The sequence below is a fragment of the Siniperca chuatsi genome, linkage group LG24, assembly GCF_020085105.1.
Source record: "Siniperca chuatsi isolate FFG_IHB_CAS linkage group LG24, ASM2008510v1, whole genome shotgun sequence".
Lineage (NCBI taxonomy): Eukaryota > Metazoa > Chordata > Actinopteri > Centrarchiformes > Sinipercidae > Siniperca > Siniperca chuatsi.
Window position 1 is genome coordinate 12,971,306 of NC_058065.1, and position 20,974 is coordinate 12,992,279.

Genomic DNA, 20,974 nt, shown 5'->3' on the forward strand with positions numbered 1-20,974 from the left:
TGAAAAATATTGTCTAGTAATCACATGAGATAGTTGAATGTAAATTCATTAAACAAACGTATTTTATACTAAAAAAAACTTTGTTGCACATAAAAGATCAATAGTAGCTTCTGGAAATTAATTTCTCTGTAGGTTCTTAATGGTGGTTCTGCTAAATTCCAGGTAATTTTCATAACAAAGCTGGTTAAATGTGGACTCAGCTATCTGAATAATGACTTTCCACAGGATACATGTTTCCAAAAATTATTATAAAAAGGTCTATATAGCCATCCCTCTCCCTCAATACTGAACACTTGAAAGTACTATGACTGACCCACTTCTTTACCCAACCTTAGGGTCAATGGTCTGGATTTGTTGGATTAAAAAGTTGGAGATTTTTGGAGATTATGAGGGTAGAACTCAGGATCGTTCTTCTGAGTTTGATTCCTCATATCTAAGAAGAAACACATTAGAAAACTCTGACATATATTATACATTTCTTATCTTTTTATTCTTACAGAATCCTATTTCAATATGAACATTGCTCTTTCTGCACCTTGGAAACAGAAACCTTAGAACATTTGTATTTACATGTAATGCAAGTATGCCTTTTTTGGACACTGGGCACTTTTCCACATCTGGTTATCTTTAATCCTCCATCTAATGTATCTGACTTTGGTTAGTCTATTATAGTATTATAATCATGGGCAATTACCATTAAAGGTGGCACCAAACCCTCATACACTTTGTTTAGTGATTGATTTTGTAAATTATTTTAAATCCCTAAAATGCATAACAAATAGCTTAAGAACAAACTAACATCTAAAATCATTACGTTAATGTCTCAGTATTTAGCCTATTGTTTTAAATGGGAGCTGATCTGATTTTATGACGGTGTTAATGATGGTTGTAAATGTTGAGCTAATAGATCCGTTACAAACGGAAATGCACGTATTAATTTGAAAGCCTAAATCAGTGTACTTCCGGTCTTTAAGCTGCTGAATTGACGCATAGCTGAACATGCGCCTCATATCTACGATCTCCGGGGGGAAACTGAACGCGCAGCGCTATTCCGATGAGTCTGACGGAGCGGTCCATGCTCACTGACTTTAATATCTCACCATCTAAAGTTGTTTTGTTTTTTCTGGATCTATAACTGGCCATTGATCTTCCATCATTGCTGTGGGTATGCGTCCATAAAGGTAAGATTGATCTCTTTCTTTTCCCTCAAACTCCTGTTGCTTCACAAACATCATGCCCCCTTTAAACTCCCAAAGACTTAGCCTGTAAGATCCGTAGTGGGTGTCACTGTGTTTTTTTGTTGTCATTTCATAACTCTATTTTATAACTCTTTACATATGCATGCAGTATGTTTCTTTGTGTGTGTGTGTATGTGTGTGTGTGTGATCCAGTTGGATGAGGTGAGTCACACACAAGCACCTGTTTATGGGATGAGAGACAGAGAGCAGGAGGGATTGAGCAGATGCTAAGAGGAGTGAGTGGACCTCCAGAAGTAGGCCACACATCATATAATCTCTCCTTTCCTTTCTTCTTCTTCCTTCGTCCTGCTGACTGAACCAATTACACTCCAGCACCGACAGAACTTCAGTTAGTTTAGTTTCCATTTTAAGGAGCAGAAAAGTGAGGTAGATCATTTAATATCTCTAACACATGTGAAGGGATGGGTATTGCAACATAAGAGTTTTGGTTCTTAAAAATACTGCAGGACGAAGTGTCTCTGCTGTTGTGTAATATCAACCGGTTCAAGGCAGAAGTGATGATTTCCTTGATTTATCCACAAGGAATACCCATTAGCACCAGCAGTTTTCCAGAGAGCGGCTGCCTGATGCTTCACTTTGATGCCTTGCACCTGTCAGCACAGGAACTACTCATCCCTGACGTCCTGTCTACCCAGAATTCTCTGAGGCCCTCCTACTCTTTCTGTCTCTCATTAAAGCTGTGAAGCAGATACAGATTGATGAAATAAGGAGTTAAGTCTGAGTTATGCAATAATTTGCTCATCAATAACAAGATTTCTTGTTTCAAGGACGTTTCTATCCTGTAAAAGGAAATAATAAATTGTTGTGTAAACTGCCCTTGGTGTTCACAAAAGCACAAGAAGAGTGTATTGTAGGTTGGGAAAATGTGTTTTTGTGACATTCTGTTTGTTTTGTTGCTGTTTTAAAGCTTGATTTTAAAGCGCCTCTAGTTAACGTTGCAATACGGTGTCCCTGAATGGCCGCAGGAGACGTTGCTCTCATTGAATTTGAAAGTTTTTCATGTTAATGATCCTGTAAAATAGTCTTATTTTGTAGATTTATTTCGAGAGAAAAACCCTTGAGAGACACCAGAATTACATTTTGCAGAATCTAAACCAAACTGAGAGCAAAATGTTTTTTCTCAAAAAATTCTTACATAATCCAGCTTCCAGTTTAGGCATATGAACTATGTGCTTATTTGAAATTAATTAGACTTGTTTAATTTTACTTTTTAATATCAAATAATGAAACTGAGTGTTCATTTTTGCAGTTCAAGTACTATACTTAAAGCTGCTCTGATGAATATTCTTATGCTAACAATAGATCAAATGACTACTTGTATACAGTAGGCGATTTGAGGGGGGATGCCATCCCCCTTGTTAACAAAATTACCAAAATGCATCCAGCAGAGAGAATGCAGGGGCAGAGAGGTTGTTTAGTTGAATCTGTTAGTCTAGTCTGCCTGACTCTTTGATCCTTTATCTGACTCAGGTTTGTGCAAGTTAGAATCTACGGCCCCGACCGAGGCTGAAGTAGCCAGCTAGTAGACGGATTTGTAATTGCGCCTTTTTCTCTCAGTCAGTTTTGTCTTCGATCTATAATAATCTCTAAACTATATTTCTATAAATACTCAAGTCTATACTATATTGTAGCCTTTACTCTATAGAGTAGTGTCACCTTCATGATCAAAGTGACAAGTAGCAACGTGGAGTCATGGGGTGCTCCCATTGGGCCATCCCCCTTGTTAAAAATTAACAAATCACAGACTGCTTGTATATCACCCACAGAGGATGATCACTCTGCAGTTCCCCTCTGTTTCACGGAGAATTTTAGCATCTTTCAGTTCATTGTATTGGTTTTACGGCCTGCAACTTGACTTTGGTTCACTCTAACTGCTCTCATCAGCATCGTTTCCAGACTCAGTTAAAGAGACTCTAAAAAAAAACCCCCACTGTACGCTACCTGCCCAGCAGCAAACAGCAGACAGACAAAGTTAGCAACTAGCTGGTGAACACAGTGGAGCATTTAGCAGCTAAAGAGCTAGCTAGTTTGGGATGCCTCCTATTGCTAAGCATAGAGAAACAGCTGTTGTTTATCGGAAGAGGGGAAGTTAACCAGAGTAACTAAGTTCAAGTAAGTTTTCGAATGTGCCGTCTTCTTTGCCTCATTCTGATGTACCAGGCCATAATGGGTTCATTACTTCCCCGAGGCCAGAGAACTTCCCTAAGCTTTTCTGTAGGGAGCATCAGTCCCGACGGGGATACTACAGAGCTTCCCTCAGGAGCTGGTGGAGAGGAAAACAGAGCTAAAAGGAGAGCAAATATTGGACTAAATTCACCAGGTATCCAGAAACTAGACTCCGAATGAATGCTAATGTTGCTCTGTGTCTGCTATAGGTGTAAATAGGCAACTGTTTGCTAACAAGTTTACCATATCAACTTTATAAGGTGCCCCCAAGTGGACATGAAATCAATTTAATGTAGGGTTAAGTACAATCTTGAGGTACTTGTAATTTACTCGAGTATTTCCCTCTTGTGTTACTTTATAATTCTACTCCACTACATTTATTTAAAGGCCCTACACACTCTTGGTCCCCCACACCGGTGTTTTCACTTATTGCCTGATTACAGATACTTTCCTGACTCCGCTTGATTGACATCTCCCCCTCTCTCCTGTTAGCTTTCTTGCACCTGTAAGGGCGGGACAAACTTGCACCTTTACCACCCACTGTCCAAAAGCTACACTGCACAATATCTACACAGTTATAACTCCAACTTTATACCTAAGTATAGCATTTCGACACATAATGTATGTTCATTCAAACAGGGTCAAAGAAGTAAACAAAATAGGGACTAGACAAAAACAGAGTGAAAATATGAAGTGTAAAAATCAATTGTAAATGGTTTTTAGTCATACTAATAGTGTTTTGTCCTGGTTGTGATGACCAACTGGTCATGATTTGCTCATGATCGATTTTCCACCACTCCTCCAAAAATGATAACTAGTTTGCCATGACGCAGTTCAATAGGAGCAGTTGGTGGTTTCAGTGATTTCTAAACTGGAGGCACCATGCTGTCAGACAGACTGTCTGTAATTATAATCCTCTCCGACTAGAACTGTGTGTGTGTGTGTGTGTGTGTGTGTGTGAGAAAGACATAGAAAGACAGATAGAGAACAAGATAGAGAGAGAGGGAGCAGTATGTGCTGAAAACCTAAGATGTCTGATTTCAAAGTAAAGCCTTTGTTCCCTGTACAACAATTTAGATGGCTCTCTAGACTGTTCAAACAGACCACTAGAGGCCAGGCCACCTACGACCGCTTAAAGTTCAGATGGACATGTGAAAATGTAATCCATAAAAATGTCTTATTTGACAAACATCAACTATCTTCTCCCTTTACCCTCACTAATATAACTCAAACTGCAGGAAGCTGTCTTTTATATACTGCCCCTCCCACCCACCTGGTTATAAGTTAGAATAAAAGAAACCATCAAAATTGCAAATTAGCATGTGCTTCTTCTCCAGGTCAATTGCGGCATGCATAAGAACATCACCTGTCTCACCACCATCTTGGCCTTACCATAGCAACCCCCTTCTCCCACACACACACACACAGGTTCTTAAGCAGGCTTTTCATTCTATCCTTAGCCTCCCCTGTCTTCTCCTCTCCCCTCATTTCTCCTCTCTCCACCCGCCCCCTCCCTCCTCCGTGTGCCCGATTACCGACTGCCATTTTACCCAGAGAGCTGTGGAACCAGGGGCTCTGCTGTACATCTTAGTGTATGACTCAAGCTGCAGAGAGAGCCGCCACACACACACACACACACACACACACACACACATTCAGACACATAGTGCTAACTCCTGCTGACTCGACCGGTCAGACCCTGCGCGGACAGAAACACATTCCCCTCCAGCTTTTTCACATCTCTTTGGACCATGTTTCCTGAATATGTGAGTAATACACCTAGTAGATAGAGGTAAACTGGTATAATACTTGTAAAAAATAATTGTTACGTGCATGAATTGTGGTCAAATTAGTGGTAGAAATTCTAATGTTTTTACGTATGGATTAAAAAAGTCTTAAATTGGTGAACAGTGGTAAAAATGGTTCTTTAGGTGACATTAATGTTATAAAGATGGGGCTGTAGTTGGCTTTGTGGTAACATAATCTATGGTGATATAATGTGCTAAATGGTAAACGGACTGTACTTATATAGCGCCTTTCTAGTCCTTCTGACTGCTCAAAGCGCTGCAACTACATATCACTAAAAACAGGTCTCCAGTTGATATATAGTGGCAAAAGAGGTTCTACAGTTATATTGCTATTACTTATTATTCGTTATTTTTAATGTTGTTTTTATTAAAAAGTCCCCCAACTTGTTGCTATTATGCTCAAAGGGCTAGTGCATGTGGCTCATGATATGTCTTGTTAAAATGTCTAATCAAGGTGCTATCAGTATGTTTTCACGTATGTATTCAGGCCTCAGCAGGGAAAATAATTGAAAATCGAGTCCTTAACCTGTGCAACTCTTTCAAATTCTAAATGTAAAAGTACAGACCTACTTTCAGACCAGCAGCTAATTATATTCTCCTTCATCACTGTTTCGTCTGTCTTTTGTAACGATTTGTAACTTCCTCTTTAACCAGCTCCTCCAGCAACCTTTTTCTCCATCAGTTTCAGAGCCAGTCAGAATGAGCTTCAGGAGCTATTTGTCTGTGCTGTGTCACCTTGGAAACCAATGATTTGCTGCCATGACGCTTTTGAAAATAATATAGTTAACATGTAGTTAAACATTTGTTTAAACTGTTGCATTTCCTTCAATGGCTAAATAAAACGGATGGTTGATATATTAGGTGTTAAGTGAGACAGCTGAAGTGGGATTAAGAAGCAGAGCGTCACGTTGGGAGAGTCTACAGCTAAGAGCAGTGATTTGGCCTGCAGTCTAGCCTCGTGGGACTTAAAACCCTGCTAAGCCTGCTGATAACGTTCACCTTTTTTCACAGGTTATTGAAAGTCATCACAGTAAACAGTCTATTGAATATAAGAGGCAAGGTGTCTCCTGTACTGATTCAGGCTACACCTGTTTATATTGCAGTCATTTCTATTGCTGCTCATAACAGGGATACATGGTTTGTGTTTTCTGTTGTAAAGTTTAAAGTTGGTTTTGTCTCAGCTTCAAGCTCTCTTAACATATGTGTAATTATACAATTATCCAAATGCACACAGACCTGTGAACCCCATCAAAACCAAATAGAAAAGTATACATTTTTTGTATTACTCTGTCAATCAGTGAATTGTGAGGTTATAAAACAAAGTGAAACAGTATGAATAACGTATATTATTACATAATTACTGTATATACTGTATATTATGCAAGCTGGTTTATGTTGGCTGTTCAGAAGCAGGACAGAAACTTTTCACATCCTTTCCAAATAGGATTTCTAGATGTGTGCTAGGCCGCTCCACTAAATATAGCAGGCTGTGGGAAGCGCTGTCCTTAAATCTATATAGATGTGCTTGTAGCTACTTTGGATATTGTCAGTTTACATTATGTGATTGTTTTCTGTTAAAGTTGATGCCAGTCCATAGGTCTTTTGTCCCAAAATTGACTAAATTCAGCAGAGATCTTCTGTTTCAGGCAAACTGTGGTATATGTATTTTGATATCACTTATAGATGAAAGATGACAGAACATTTTGAGAGAATGACAATCATAGAGAATCTTAGGAAAGCTGGCAATTTTTAGGCATGTCAGCATGTTAGTTTGATTTGGAAATGACTTTGTACAAAATGCTTCCCCTGTTGTAGCCAAAAGACATATGTAACACCCTTATATGTCAGGTAGCCCTGTGAGAGGATGTCCTGTCCTGAATCCTCAATCAAACACCCTGATTAGGAGTTGTGATCTTGTGAGTGCAATTAGAAAATGTGTGAACAGAAAAACAAAAGGCAATGTAACACCTTAAATATAATAATATAAAAATAAAATAATAAAATGGTAAATTAATCTTTTGAAAACATTTGCATTTGAAGTACTCCTTTGTTACTGTAACTGATGATAGATGCACCATCCTAATACTGTAGCTCATAGTATATTTTAAAAAGCAACGTGTAATAGTGGTGATTCTGTAAAAGAACTGAAATCAAATTCCTCTGTATGCGTGTGTGTGTATGTGGAGTTTAAGTTATTGGCAAGGCAATGAGGTGATCAAACACTCAAGTGTTGTCTCAATGTGAATATATTTGCATATATGTGATTTGGTATTCAACAACTTCTGTATATTTTGTGTTGTATGTTTGTGTGTATCCCTCAGGTGTGTGTGAGATTGCAGCATGCATTCGGTCCAGGCAGGGATGTGGGACCCCCAGCCCCCGTCTAAACATGCCTCACACCTCCCTACGCCAGCCCCGTCCAACTTACGCCTCGCCCATGTGACCACAGCCACCCCGGCCAAGCGGATCACCTTCTACAAAAGCGGCGACAGCCAGTTCGGGGGCGTCAAGATGGCAGTCCACAAGCGCAGCTTCAAATGCTTCGACGCCCTGCTGGACGACCTTTCCCAAAAGGTTAGTATGACAGGTCTCAGAGCTGTGATGTAGATTTCTTTTGAAGCTGACTGTGTAGATGCAGCTGTACTGCACTTTAATGTTTTCAACTTGGCATCAGGATTATCTCTACTTCCTTAAATGTTTACCATTGGAAAACATTTAAAAATGGTGATGTAATTTATGAAATGTAATGTTTTTACCAATCATGAAATTTGGATAGACAGGAAGATACATATATGTGTCCACATACAGGTGCCTCTGCCATTTGGCGTGCGGACTGTAACCACTCCCCGCGGCATCCACGCCGTCAAACACCTAGAGCAGCTCCAGGATGGCGGCTGCTACCTCTGCTCTGACCGTCGCCAGGCTAAGCCAGTCAACATGGAGCTGGCGAGCAAACGCCCAAGCATCTGGCACCATCACAGCCGTAGGCCTCAGCGGCCCCAAACCTCGTCCACAACACCGCCTGGCCACAGGCAGCGACGGATCCTGCTGGTGAAGAACAGCGAGCCTGGGATGAGGAGGAGTGTGGTGCTAAGCAGGAGGTCGACACGGAGCCTGGTGGCCTTTCTTGATGAGGTGTCCGAGGTGATGCAGTTTCATGTCCGCAAGCTCTACACTGCAGACGGACGCAGGGTAAGAAGTGGTTTGTTTTTGAATGTGTGGTCATGATTTAGAGTGTGTTCTGTACTGCAGATGACATCCTGTGTAGCGGAAACTCCTGACACTGTGAATTTGTTTCCAGATCGACAGTGTGCAAAGCCTGATGACTTGTCCTGGTGTGTTGGTGTGTGTTGGCCGGGAAGCCTTCAGCCCACTGCTGGTAAACTTTATCATGAAGAACTCAGAGGAAAAACTGCCCAGTCTGGGCAGCAGGTCCCCTGGTCTTGGCCCCAGGACTCCTGGAAATGGAGCCCGATCTCCTGCTACTCAAGGAGCAAGATCCCCACCTCATGGAGCTCAGTCCAGAACCAGCGAGTACAGTGATGGGCATGAAAGCAAGAAAAATGGTAAGTTGTTTGGTCTTCACAAAATGTATATAGGCACAGGTATTTAAATATATACTAATGGGTGGGTAAATAGCCAATACACAAACCTCAATTTCAACAACAGACCTAAAATAGTTAATGGAGTAAGAAAAAGTGAAATACTTTGCTTTTCTCTCTCTCTGTTCAGTTAACTTTGGTCTGGAAACCAAAAAAAGCATCATCCACCCTCGTTCAGATTCCTCAAACCGCTCCACCCGTTTCTCCTTGTCTTCAGAGAAGTCATATGGCAATGGTGTCAACACCTACTCCCAGGCCAGACCGTCTATTATGAACGAGGACATTGAAAAGCGTGTCCTGGTCAATAAAGATGGCAGCCTCTCAGTAGAGATGAGGGTGCGTTTTCGCCTACACAATGACGAGACTCTCCAGTGGTCTACACAAATTAAAAAATCCCCATCTCTGACCAATGAATGTTGCCCCCTGAGCCAGGCCCAGCCCCATTACCTGCAGCAGGGTCAATCAGAGAGCTGCTCTGACCCGGATTCCGCGTCCTTCGACCCAGAGTGTGTGGATTATTCCAACCAACCTCTGCAGCGTTCATCAGAGGGGAACCGCTGCCCCTGCTGCTACCAGAGACAGGAACAGCAGTACGACTTGTGGGAAAACCCAGCACACAGCCACAAACAGCCTCCTGTCCCTCCCCCACTTACATCCAGCCACACCCACACTATGATGAGACATACACACTCTTCTAGCTCTTCTTCATCATGTAATTCCAGAAGGGTGGTGCGCTGTCGAGCACAACTCTCCAACTGTGGAGGAGGCTCAGGTTCAGAGCAGAGTCACCTAGTCCAGGAGGAGATGTGTATGACGGAGCAGGTTGAGCGCAGAGTGGAGGTGGAGCAGGATGGAGACACCCATGTAGAGGTGTGCAGGGTGAGCCGATGCTGCAGCCGCAGTGAAGTAGTTGCCATGGATAGCAACCTACGACCACTTAGCCGGAAGTCAGTAGAGGATGAGCTACTGATGGAGGAAGAGGGGGAGCGTCCGCTGTCTGCAGTCAGCACCTCCTCACATGTTCTGCAATCACTGAAAGAGGACCAGGATGATGACCTGCCACCCAGCGCCTCACAATGCGGTCATAGCAATGAACCATCCCCAACCTTCCAGACTCACCTGAATGACAAACCAACAAGCAACTTCTTGGCCGGTTCCAACAACTCTACCGAACACAAGAAGCATGAGGACGGGGAAGAGAGAGGAAGCAGGGCAGTATCTGCAGCTTCTTCCTGTCACTGTGGAGCAGCCACCCCACATTCAACAGCTGAAGCAGAGGAGATCCATCGTGCTCCCAGCTCCATGCCCAAAATGAGCAGAGGGTCTTGCAGGTCCAGCAAGGCCAAGATCCCAAACTCAGAGGAAGAGGGAGCTGCAGATGATGAGGATGAAGAGATAAAGAGGGTTGTTAGTGGCTTGTCTGGTCACACAGAACTTTCAGCAGGCTCTTCATCCAGTGTATGTCCTAACTGTGGCGGCTGCAAACGTGGGGTCAACTCCGTTTCCAATAGTAGAGCATTACAGAGGTCCCATCATTCCCACCGAGCCTCTCCAAAGCCTGCCACACCTCTCTCCAACCAAGAGAATGGCAATAACAGCAGTGATGATGATGGCTCAGATGTTTCAGCTGTGTCAACACAATCCAACAAGACCAACCTCACCAACCATGGGCGCTTCTCTGCAATATCAAATGTCCTGGACGGCAGAGCATCTAGTGCCATGTCCACAACGTCCAATCCTGAGGCAAAAGGAAAATGGGAAGAAAGGGCTCCTAGCGCCACAAGCCACAGGTCCAATAGATCACACAAGTCTGGCTGTAATGAGGAGGAGGAGAGAAGCCCCAGTGCCATGTCAGCTCAGTCCAACCTGTCTGCCAAGTCCAGCAAGTCTCACAAGTCCAAATGCAGCGACACAGCTGAGGCTCCTGACATCAAGACAAGACAGGTGGCTGAGGGAGAGAACGGTGTAGAGAGAGCACTTAGCTCCTTGTCAGCCAAATCTGGTGCTTCGGCAAAGACCAGTGCTTCAGTCAAGTTAAGTATTAAGGTTGCCTCCCCAACTGATAATACAGCTGTGGAAGAGAATGACACAAACAAAAGAACTCCTAGTGTTCTTTCTGTTAAGTCTAATGCTTCTGACAAACCTGGCGAAGCAGAAAGACCTGATAGTGTCCTGTCTGCTAGATCAGCTAAATCAAATGTATCAGCAAAGTCCAGCACATCACGCAGGTCCACTTGCAGTCATTGTTTGAGAGCAGTATCTCCAGGTGCTAAGGCAGCTGATGAACCCGTTATCGAAGCAACAGGACAGGAAGAAGGAATGGAGGCAGAGGAGAGAGCAGTGAATGCCATGTCAGCCAAGTCCAATCTGTCTGTCAAGTCTAATAAATCCCATAAGTCCACCAAAGCTTCGGAAAGGTCACTTTCTCCCAGGTCAGAAACTGGACGAGATGGAGAAGAAAGGACAGCGAGTCAAATGTCTGGCAGATCAGTTAAATCTAATATGTCTGTTAAGTCTTCAAAGTCATGCAAGTCCAACTGTAATGGCAATGAAATTGCGGCATCTGCAAGATTAAGGGTAGCTGAGGAAAAAGAAAATGAGATGGTAGAAGAGGAAACACAGCAGAGGCCAGAGAGTGTAATGTCTGCTAAATTGGAAAATGAGAGGGCAGCCAGTGCAGGGTCCTCTAAATCTCATGAGTCCAACTGTAATGAGAACACAGGAGCAAATTCTGAAATAGGAGACAATACAGGAGGCGGTGAAAAAGCTGAGGACCGGGCCGCCAGTGCTTTATCTGGCAAATCAGCTTCTTCTGCAAAGTCTCACCACCCAAATTGTGACGCAAGTTCAAGAGTGGCTTCTCCAGCTAAAGACACAGCAAAGACAGAGGTGGACAGCATGGAGGACAGAACCCCCAGTGCCATATCAGGGAAATCACACACCTCTTCAAAGTCAAACTGCACTGCAGCATCTCCAAATCCAAATGAAGCTGATGTTCCTTCTATTGAGACAAATCGAGTAGAGAACCAAAATGAAAATCAAGAGCGGGTGTTCAGTGCCATGTCTGTAAAGTCAAAATCTTCAGTGAGGTCCAGAACTTCCCACATATCAAATTCGAGCAAGAATCTCAAATCGGTGTCACCAAGTCCAAATGTTGTCATCATTAAAAAAACAGAAAGGGTTGATGAGGAAGAAAATGAGACAACAGTGAGAGCACCAAGTGCTGCATCAGCAAAATCAGGGAAATCTAATGTTTCATCTGCTTCCAAGTCCAATCATAATAGAACAGCTGATATTGCTGTTATTAAAACAGCAGATGCAGATGAAAAAGTTGTGAAAGACAATGCACCAAGAAGTAAATCTCCTGAACACTCTCAAGGCCAAATGCTCTCACCCAGGAGGACATGTTCCCCACGGACCCACTCACCCAAAGCTGCATCGCCCAGTAGTCCTCAATTGCCTGGCCCCAGTGTTGGCCTCAGAGAGGCAAGAGGGCCCAGTGCCTTGTCAGTTCACTCCACAACCTCTGCTAAATCTGGCAGATCCAAATGTTGCTGTGGAGCAGCTTCAGCACTTGAAAAGGCAAAAAAAGAAAAGGAGGGGGAGGATAAGGAGGTGGAGAAACAGGAAGATAATGAGGAGCTGAAAAGTGAGGAGGCTTCTGAGCGGGCTGCCAGCATTCTGTCCTCCTCAACCAAAAGACAGAGGAGAGAATCAGGAGGCACAGAGCAACCACCGAGTCGAAATTCATCAGGGTCAGTCTCTCTTGGGTTGCCAGAAGACCAAGAAACAGCTGACTCAGACAGTGGCAATTCCAGTGTTTCTTTTCAGATAAACAACGCTATGAAAGAAGATGTGGAGGGAACACGGTCCACCATGTCTCAAAAGTCCAACTGTAATAGCAGTAAAAGCACTTTGTCTCACAATCCTCTAGCCATTGAGATCCCTACTATTGAAACCACAAGAGGGAGTGAGGATAAAAGTGAAGAAGGTGGAGAGCAAAAAACAGAAAGAGCAGCCAGTACATTTTCAGCCAAAAGCAGCAGGTCTTCTTGTAACTGTAGTGTCAAAGCAGCAGCTCAAATGCTTGACAATAAGCAACATACTAGTGCCAGCCCAACCAAAGCAGGAAATGACCTTGAAACAAGCAGTGTGAAGTCTGCTTCAACTACAAAAGCTAGCAATCTTGACGCCCCGGACAACAGAACCTCATCTGCAATGGCATCAGCAAGTGCTAAAGTTCGGAGCAAATCCCCTGCAAGTGCCAGCGCTAAAAATGCCAATGTAGCAAAAACAACTGCTGGAGATTCAGCAAACAATGACACTGTAAACCAGGCTGTCAGTAGACCAGCTAGTAAGGCCAAAGGGAAAGAAGATATGGCAGACAACAAGGTAGCCAGTGTCCTCTCCAAGAGTCCCTGTTGCCTCAAGCCTGAGTCGGCAGCTTCGGCTCACTCAGGCTCCAAAATGAAAGCCTCAAAGGAGAATAAAGGAGAGGAGGCCAAATGTAATGCAGGAAGTAACAGTGTCAAAACATCCAGTTCTCAAAAGAAAGAAACACCTATCGAATCCTCAAGCCCCTGTCCCTTACACAGCTCCAGACCATGCAGCAAAGCGGAGACATGTAGTAAGAGCAATCTGTTTCACTCCCTGTCCGCTGCTGACCTGCTGAAGGAAACCTTGGCTGTTGCACGTCCCCATAGCCAACAGACGAAGGCCAGCAAAACTAGTGACAAGCCCAAGAGCGAGAAAAGTGGGAGGTGTCAGAGGAGCAGTAACCAGACTGATCAGGAGGAGGAGCTGGAACTGACACCTGCCTGTCTGCCCACCGCTTCCCCCAATGAGGTTGTCAGCGACTGGCTGCGGAGCATTCCCACTAACGGCAGCATGCTCGCACTTGGTGATGAGCTGAATGAGGAAGGGGGGGAGCAGGAGAATGTGGTGGATGAGAAACTTGGAGAAGAGGTAGCAAAGGAGGAGGAGACTCCTGAAGATGAGAAAGTGGACAAGAAGGAGAAAGTTGAGGCTGAAGAGGAAGAAGAGAAAGAGGAGGAAGCTGTATGTGACGCAGCAGAGGAGAAGAGTTCAGATCCAGCTCCAGGTGATGCAGTGGGGACTTCTTCTCACCCCAACACTCTGTTGTTGAGAGGTGAGTTTCTGCCTAGGAACTGGCATTCTTCAGCTGCAGTGATGAAAGTTCTTCTGAGCTCCTCTCTGGGTCGATGTCAGAGCATGCCTGAGGTAAGCTAATGAGTTTATGCAAAGGACTTTTTGTCTACGTGAACAAAACCTTTCCTATTCTATTTTGTGGAATAATCACGAAAAAGCTATCAAGGTTCAGGTTTTCCTATCAGTGTCTTTAGGATAAAACTGTTAAAGCTGCATCTAACAACTATGTGCAATATGATTAATGTGTATTTTATCAATTAACCAATTCATCGGTTAATCTATAAAATGGCTTTTTATTGTGAAACCAATAGTCTAAAACCCATAGATATTTCATTTATCTTGCAACCCTACATTGGAAACCAGTGCTCTTCACATATGCCTAATTTGCGAGGATATAGAATGGATTGTATGAATGTGAGCACAATTTATGTATGTAACGTAATCTGTATTCTCTGCTGTTTTCTGTAGGTCTCTCCAGTTTATGGTCGTAGACTGAGCACATCAGCCAGGGGGCTCTTGGACTGTTTGGCCCAGCTCCAGCTCATTGACCCTGCAGTGAGCCCTTGCTGTGAACAACAGAAGGACCGCAACCAGCAGTATGAGGACATTATGACCATCCTTCAATCCCTCTGGCTCACTGAACCCAGGAACATTGAGGCCAAGGAGGCCAAAGACATTGGTACAGAGCAGGTGACTCCACCGAGGTCCTCATCTGGGGTGGATATGAGCACTGGCTCTGGAGGATCAGGGAAGGAGAATGGAAATAAAGGTGGAGATGAAACGAAGCAAAACAAAACAAAAGAGACAGAATCTTTACATGAGGATGAGGGAGCGAAGAATGTTGAAGAAGAAGAAGAGGAAGGAAATGCAGAGGCACGACACAAGGAAATTGAGTCAGAACCAGAGGAGATATCTACAGAGCATGCACAGACAGACATAGCAGAGGAATCGGTACAGAGTGAAGAACAGAGTACAGTCCCTCCATGTCTAGACAGCCCAAAAGCCTCTGAGAATCCCTCATCGTCAGACAAGAGCTCTGCTAATGACAGCTCTAAATCCCCCACCGAAAACGAACGAGAGACGCTGGAGGACTCCAGCTCAGGCACGCCCCCAGCTGTCCTGCGAGCACCCTTGTCAAAAAGGCTATCCCAAGACCCTGATCCGGTCTGGGTCCTGCACCTTCTGAAGAAGCTGGAGAAACAGTTCATGAACCACTACATTAACGCCATGGCGGAGTTCAAAGTTCGTTGGGACCTGGACGACAGCCTCATCCTGGACACCATGATATCTGAGCTAAGGGAAGAGGTGAGCCGACGCATCCAGAGCAGCATCGGACGTGAGATGAGGAAGATTCAGAGTCGTGCCGGCAGAGCTGGGAGGTCGCCCCGGCCGCCACAAGGAGGGAACCTCTCCAGGGAGTCAACAATGACAGAGAAGAGGCGTCGAATATTAAAGGTAATTCCACCACAAATCCTCTTTACATTAAACAAGATACTGCTGCTTGTAAGGCAGAAAGATAATGTTTGATTTATTTTTCAGGTCATGAAGAACCAGTCCGTGAAAACTGCTGACTCCCTCAGCGATGGAGAGATGACAGGTGAGTTCAGCGACCAGCGAAGCGATGACGACTACTGCCCCTGTGATGCTTGTGTCCGCAAGAAAATGGCTGCCCGGCCTCTTAAAACAAACCCGATGGCGGCCGAGGCACCAGTGATGATGGAGTTTGACCTCCTTAAGATACTGCAGCTGAAGAAAAGCCCATCGCCTGCAGCCGTGCCACAACCTGCGGAGGAGGAAGGTGACAGTGTGGTCGTAGACGAGGAGGGCAGGAATTTAGAGGTTTTGCAGGAGGAAGAGGAGGAGGATGAAACTAAAGAGGATATCAAAGCTGATGTTGTTTTAGAGGAGACGATCCCAGAAGAAGATGAGGAAATAGGAGAAGAAGAAGATGGGGGAGAGGCAGGAGAAGAGGAGGAGGTAGGAGCAAAAGAGGAAAATAGTATGGGTGATGAGGAGCAGGAAGAGGGAGAAAGAGGTGGTGAGGAAGCTGGGGAAGAGGAGACATCAGAAAATGGAGAGGAGGAGGAGGCGGCAGAATGTCAATGCCAGTCTGCCAGAAATGAGGAGGAGAGCGACAAAGCAGAGGAGGGAGAGGGGGAAACAGCAGAAGCAGAGGATGCTGAAGAAACTAGCGAGAACACAGGTGACGATGAGACAGCAGATGATGAAGAGAGAGCAGGGGAGGAAGAGGGGGAGAATGCAGAGGATGAAGGGGAGCCAGGGGATGAGAAAGAGACAGGAACTGAGGAAGAAGAGGAGGAGAGTGACAAGGAGACAGTAAAAGAGGCAACAGCAGGTGAAGGAGAGACCACTGAAAATGGTAAGGGTGAGGAGGAGGAGGAGGAAGAGGCAGAGGTGGAAGAGTGTGAGGAAGAAAATGAAACGACAGGCAGGGAAAGTGGAGAAGAAGAGGCATCTGGGGAAACGGAGGACGACAGTGCTACAAAAAATGAGGCAAATGAAGAATCCACGGTGGCGGAGGAGTTTGTGGAGGGAAATGTCAGCGCTTCAGCAGAGGCAGAAGATGAAGACGACGAGGACGATGGCACTGGGGAGGGGGAGTCACATGACAACGAAAAGGGAGGAGAGAGTGAAGAAAAGGAAGGGGAGGCATCAGAGGAAGAAAGAGCCTCACTACAGGTAGGATGAATCAAATGCAAAAGGATAATTAGTCTGAGAGATATCAGAAGAGATCAACTTTCTACAGCCAAAACTGAACCAAAATATTGGTCCATGTACAGGATTATGGAAGTTTAAAGGTTAATTCCATTTTATTCTAACCTGGGTCTGTATTTTGTAGTTTAGCCCATAATTTCTATCAGTAATAACAACAATGCACTCAGCAAGTTAACTGCTGAGATCTGGGAACGCGGCAACATTGCTAAAGAGAAGTCAGACGGGGTAACAAACTCGATCAGACAAGTTTTATGCAAAGTTAGCCAAACTTATTTTGACGAGAAACCGAAGGTGAACGGTAAAATCACCACCCAAGCTGTCCGTTTATCATTTGTACAAGAATCTGTTCTGTTATACTGTGTTATCAATCATTCATTAACTGCTTTTTATAGCAGTTATAGATGCCTCATAGGAGAAGTTACACATGATGACAAATACATTTATTAACTGTTTATACTGCTTATAAATGCTAAATAGGGAGGTTTCAAGTAAAGTGTTGCCAGGTTTCCTGTCCAATGAGTGATTATTACTTACATTTCAGGTGTGCTCACTTTTGGTTTTACCTCCAAATAAAGCGTTAATCTGACTAAACTATCAGCTTCTTTGCAACCTTCCCTGGCCTGTCGGACTGTGTTGTAGCAATGTCATTGTCTTCCCAAATCTCAGCAATAACTTTTTGGTGAGTATAATGTTATCATAACTGATAGACAATGACCAAAACTACCAAAATAAAACCCAGGTTCTAAGAAAGCTTTAAATATCGATGAAGAACATTTCTATTTTTAATCTGGAAGATTATTAGCAGACCATCTGCAACAACTTAAACAGTTTTTTTTGTTCTTTAATAAAAATGTTTGGTTGGATGACATAAGTGACTGTCCCTACATTCTAGTTACAAATGCCAATTTGAGCACCACCCATTTTTAAACACCACTGAAGTGCCTGAACACGGCCGCAGGGTTAAAATCTACTGTACCTTAAAGAGGAATCTGACCTACTGCAGCCTTACCACTAATTCTAAGCCTGTGGGAAAAGATAATCTTGCTATCCAATTAGACAGACTGAACAAATCTGTTTTGTTTGGCAGCAACACAGTACTTCCACTGATGCACGTCTGCTGTTATTGTCAGTCACAAACTGTTTGGTAAAAACCTTCCGTTTAACAGGCTCTCATACTTTTAATCAATGTGTTCTCATCTTATTTGACACACACTCAAACAGAAATTTTAACATTCAGTATTTAACTGCAGCCTTCCTGCACTGATAGTGAAACTAATTTTAATACCAACCATTATTTTTGCACTTGTTATGTAACTAACATGTAGCTGCAATTCCTGACACTTAGCTGCCCCAGTAATACCAAGTTTAGTTAATTACAACTGCTCATTTACTGTTTAACCCTCAGGGCCACGGGGTGACTGAGGGAGAAGAGGCTGACGCCGAAGACTCAGACACTGACAAACGTCCAAGTGACACCAGTGCAGATGAATCAGGACGTGAGGGGCCTGGAGCCACAGGAGACGAGGAGGAGAAAGAGGGCGGAGATGGAGATGAGGTTGTGGAAGATGCTGTTGAAGAGTTCAAGCCTGAGGAGGAGGAGGAGGAGGTGGAGGATGAGGTGGTGGTGGTGAGCAGAAACAAAAGAGAGGATGGTGCTCTCCTCCATCAGTTAACAAGGACCTCTGTGGAGTCCCAGCCCGGCTCCTTGGAGGACATAAACACAGATTCACCCCAAAATCCTGTAAACTCCATTGAAGTGCCCAAAATGGCTGCAGGTGTATCCACTGGTGGTGGTATGGGCCAGAGGAGGAGCCGGTCACCGGCAAGGGTCAAACGCCGCAAAGCCAAAGAGAGTGACGTCGAACTGGATAACTTTTAACTCACACAGAAAACAAACTTATGGTGCGAGTTCACAGACTTCAGAAGGTTCAAGACTCCCATAAACCCTTGCTCTGTCAGTGACTACTCGGGTAGAATTATGTAGGTTAAAAAACTATTACCAAAAACAAAGACTTAAACACTTGAAGCACTTTATCACTCCAGATCTGGTGTAGGAGGAGTCACAGTGATTTACATGTAGAATCTTGAAACTTGAAATCACCACCTTATCCTATTTAATTATATGAATTATATTTGTAATGGTTATTTGTATATTTTTTAAGTTAATTGTATGTATGAAGGAATATATCCATTTCTGTACTCTATGTGTACGAATAAGATATATTTTTGAAACAAAACAAAAAAATTACACCTATGAGTATATTATGTAAACTCAGTTTTGTGTTCATTGGGCCACAGGTTTAATGACTTATTGAATCATATAGCCATTAAGATACCAAGTACCTCGGAGATATGTTAGATGTTAATTGACTGTTTCAGTAGTGTTTGACAGAACCAGTGTATTGATACTGTTTTTTGGACTTGTTGTATTCTCAGGGGTTTGGACAGTTTGCTCTTGAAAGGTCATCGCCTAGCTATTACTTAACTACCTTAAAACTACTTAAATCTGTAGTCTGTAAAAAAGACCACTCTTTAAATCTACTCAAGCTCTGTGATGTAACCTGATTACCTTAAAGCAATAGTTTGACATTTTCAGTTTCTTGCCAAGAGTTAGATGAAAAGATTGAAGCTAAAGCTAAAGATGGTTAGCTTAGCTTAGCACAGAGATTGGAAGCAGGTGGAAACCGCTTGCCTGGCTCTGTCCAAAAGGTCCAAAGGTAATGAAATCTCTACCAACACCTTTAAAAGCTCACTAATTAACACATTGTATCTGGTTTGTTTAATTCGTACAAAAACCAAAATGCAAAAATAACAAGTTGTGGTGTATGGAGGAGTAATGTGATGGGCTATATCTTAGCCAGGTGCAGGGACTTCCTTGAGTCTTGTCATTTTCGTGAGGTTGCCAGGCCAGATATAATGTCTTAATTAGAGACCTTTTGTTTGCACAATTTTCTAACCTCTGGACAGAGCCAAGCTAGCAGTTTCCGCCTGTTTCCATTCTTGCCTGTTTCCATGCCAGCTGAGCTAAGCTAATCAACTCCTGGCTGTAGCTTCATATTTAGCATAGAGCATATTTAGCATGAGAGTGGTATTGATCTTCTTATCTAACTCCATGCGCCATTTAGGTTACTTTTGGATTACTTTCTACTCCAAAATTGAGAGAAAAAAAGGAATTTATTCCAAATCAAAAACTGTATTTTAGTAGCTTTATTGTATTATGTTTTAATTTTTGCGAATTTGAATAGGTTTTCCCCTTACACATGCTGATGCGTAAACTATTTTCAGTAACTGTACCTCATTAATATATATATATATATATATATATATATATATATATATATATATATATATCCATTTACTGTACATGCTTTCCCAGGAATCCAGTTAAAAACTTGCACACCATATCACAATGTGACACTGAGCATATCTGTGTGTTTCTGACAATATCTACAGTAAAAGCCAGGAGGAAAACATTTGAATTTCAGGATGATATAAACCTTTCTCTGCAGCTTTTCTTAGGTGTGTATTATATGCTGTAGATTCAGGTGCGGTTTGCATAACGGGCCATGTGGAACAACAGCGTGAAGCGTGTTACTGATGCCTTACTGTATCCATGGTTATAGGAAGGTAGATCGACAGAAACAGAGGGAGAGATCACGGTTAAGTGGCTGTCTTTTGTTTCCTGACATCTCTCTCTTTAAGTGGCTCTCCAGCAGAGCCAAAGAGCCTGTTAAAGAGGCTGGAATGGATCAAAGCTGCTCTTTAAAATGCTGGAAAATATACTTTTTAAGACCCATTAGGAGTATTTTATCTCATCAGCCCAAACGAAGCTGAGTGAGCTGGGCTCCAGGCTTACTCCTTAACAGTACTTTTAGAGCAGAGATATTCTGCAAATGGTCAGTTTGTGCTCAGGACAGTGTGAACGAGGCAAAATGTGTATCTCTTGTTGCTTAGTTTGACAAACACCTCCTGTTTGTGGGATCAAGAGGGTGTGTGTGTGTGTGTGGGTGTGTGGGGGTGTGTGTGTGTGTGTGTGTGTGTGTGTGTGTGTGTGTGTGCGCGCGCCTGCCTATGCTGCTATTGGTCTGTTTGGCTGTCCATCAGTCTGTGACATCACCAAGTGAACATCATGTACCTAGAGCAAATGAATACATGAATGTAATAATGTTGATATAAATAAAATAAATGCACAGGACGGTGATTCTCATATTATTTCACCTGAGAGCATGCAAAC

General features: G+C 43.4%; 1 protein-coding gene across 2 annotated transcripts; it reads left to right on the top strand.

The window, feature by feature from the left end:
• The first annotated feature begins 84 nt into the window (after positions 1–84).
• On the top strand, positions 85–20,935 carry rp1l1a (rp1 like 1a). Of its 2 annotated transcripts, none has more exons than XM_044188493.1 (8): positions 85–1,181; positions 7,555–7,807; positions 8,042–8,425; positions 8,535–8,799; positions 8,966–14,076; positions 14,473–15,459; positions 15,544–16,704; positions 18,146–20,935. In XM_044188493.1, exons 2-8 carry the CDS (start codon positions 7,574–7,576, stop codon positions 18,617–18,619), a joined length of 8,616 nt encoding a protein of 2,871 aa, XP_044044428.1. In that variant the 5' UTR covers positions 85–1,181; positions 7,555–7,573; the 3' UTR covers positions 18,620–20,935. The 2 variants fall into 2 exon arrangements, with proteins under 2 accessions (XP_044044428.1, XP_044044427.1); XM_044188492.1 differs by lacking the exon at positions 85–1,181 and adding an exon at positions 4,957–5,191.
• The last annotated feature ends 39 nt before the right edge of the window (positions 20,936–20,974 follow it).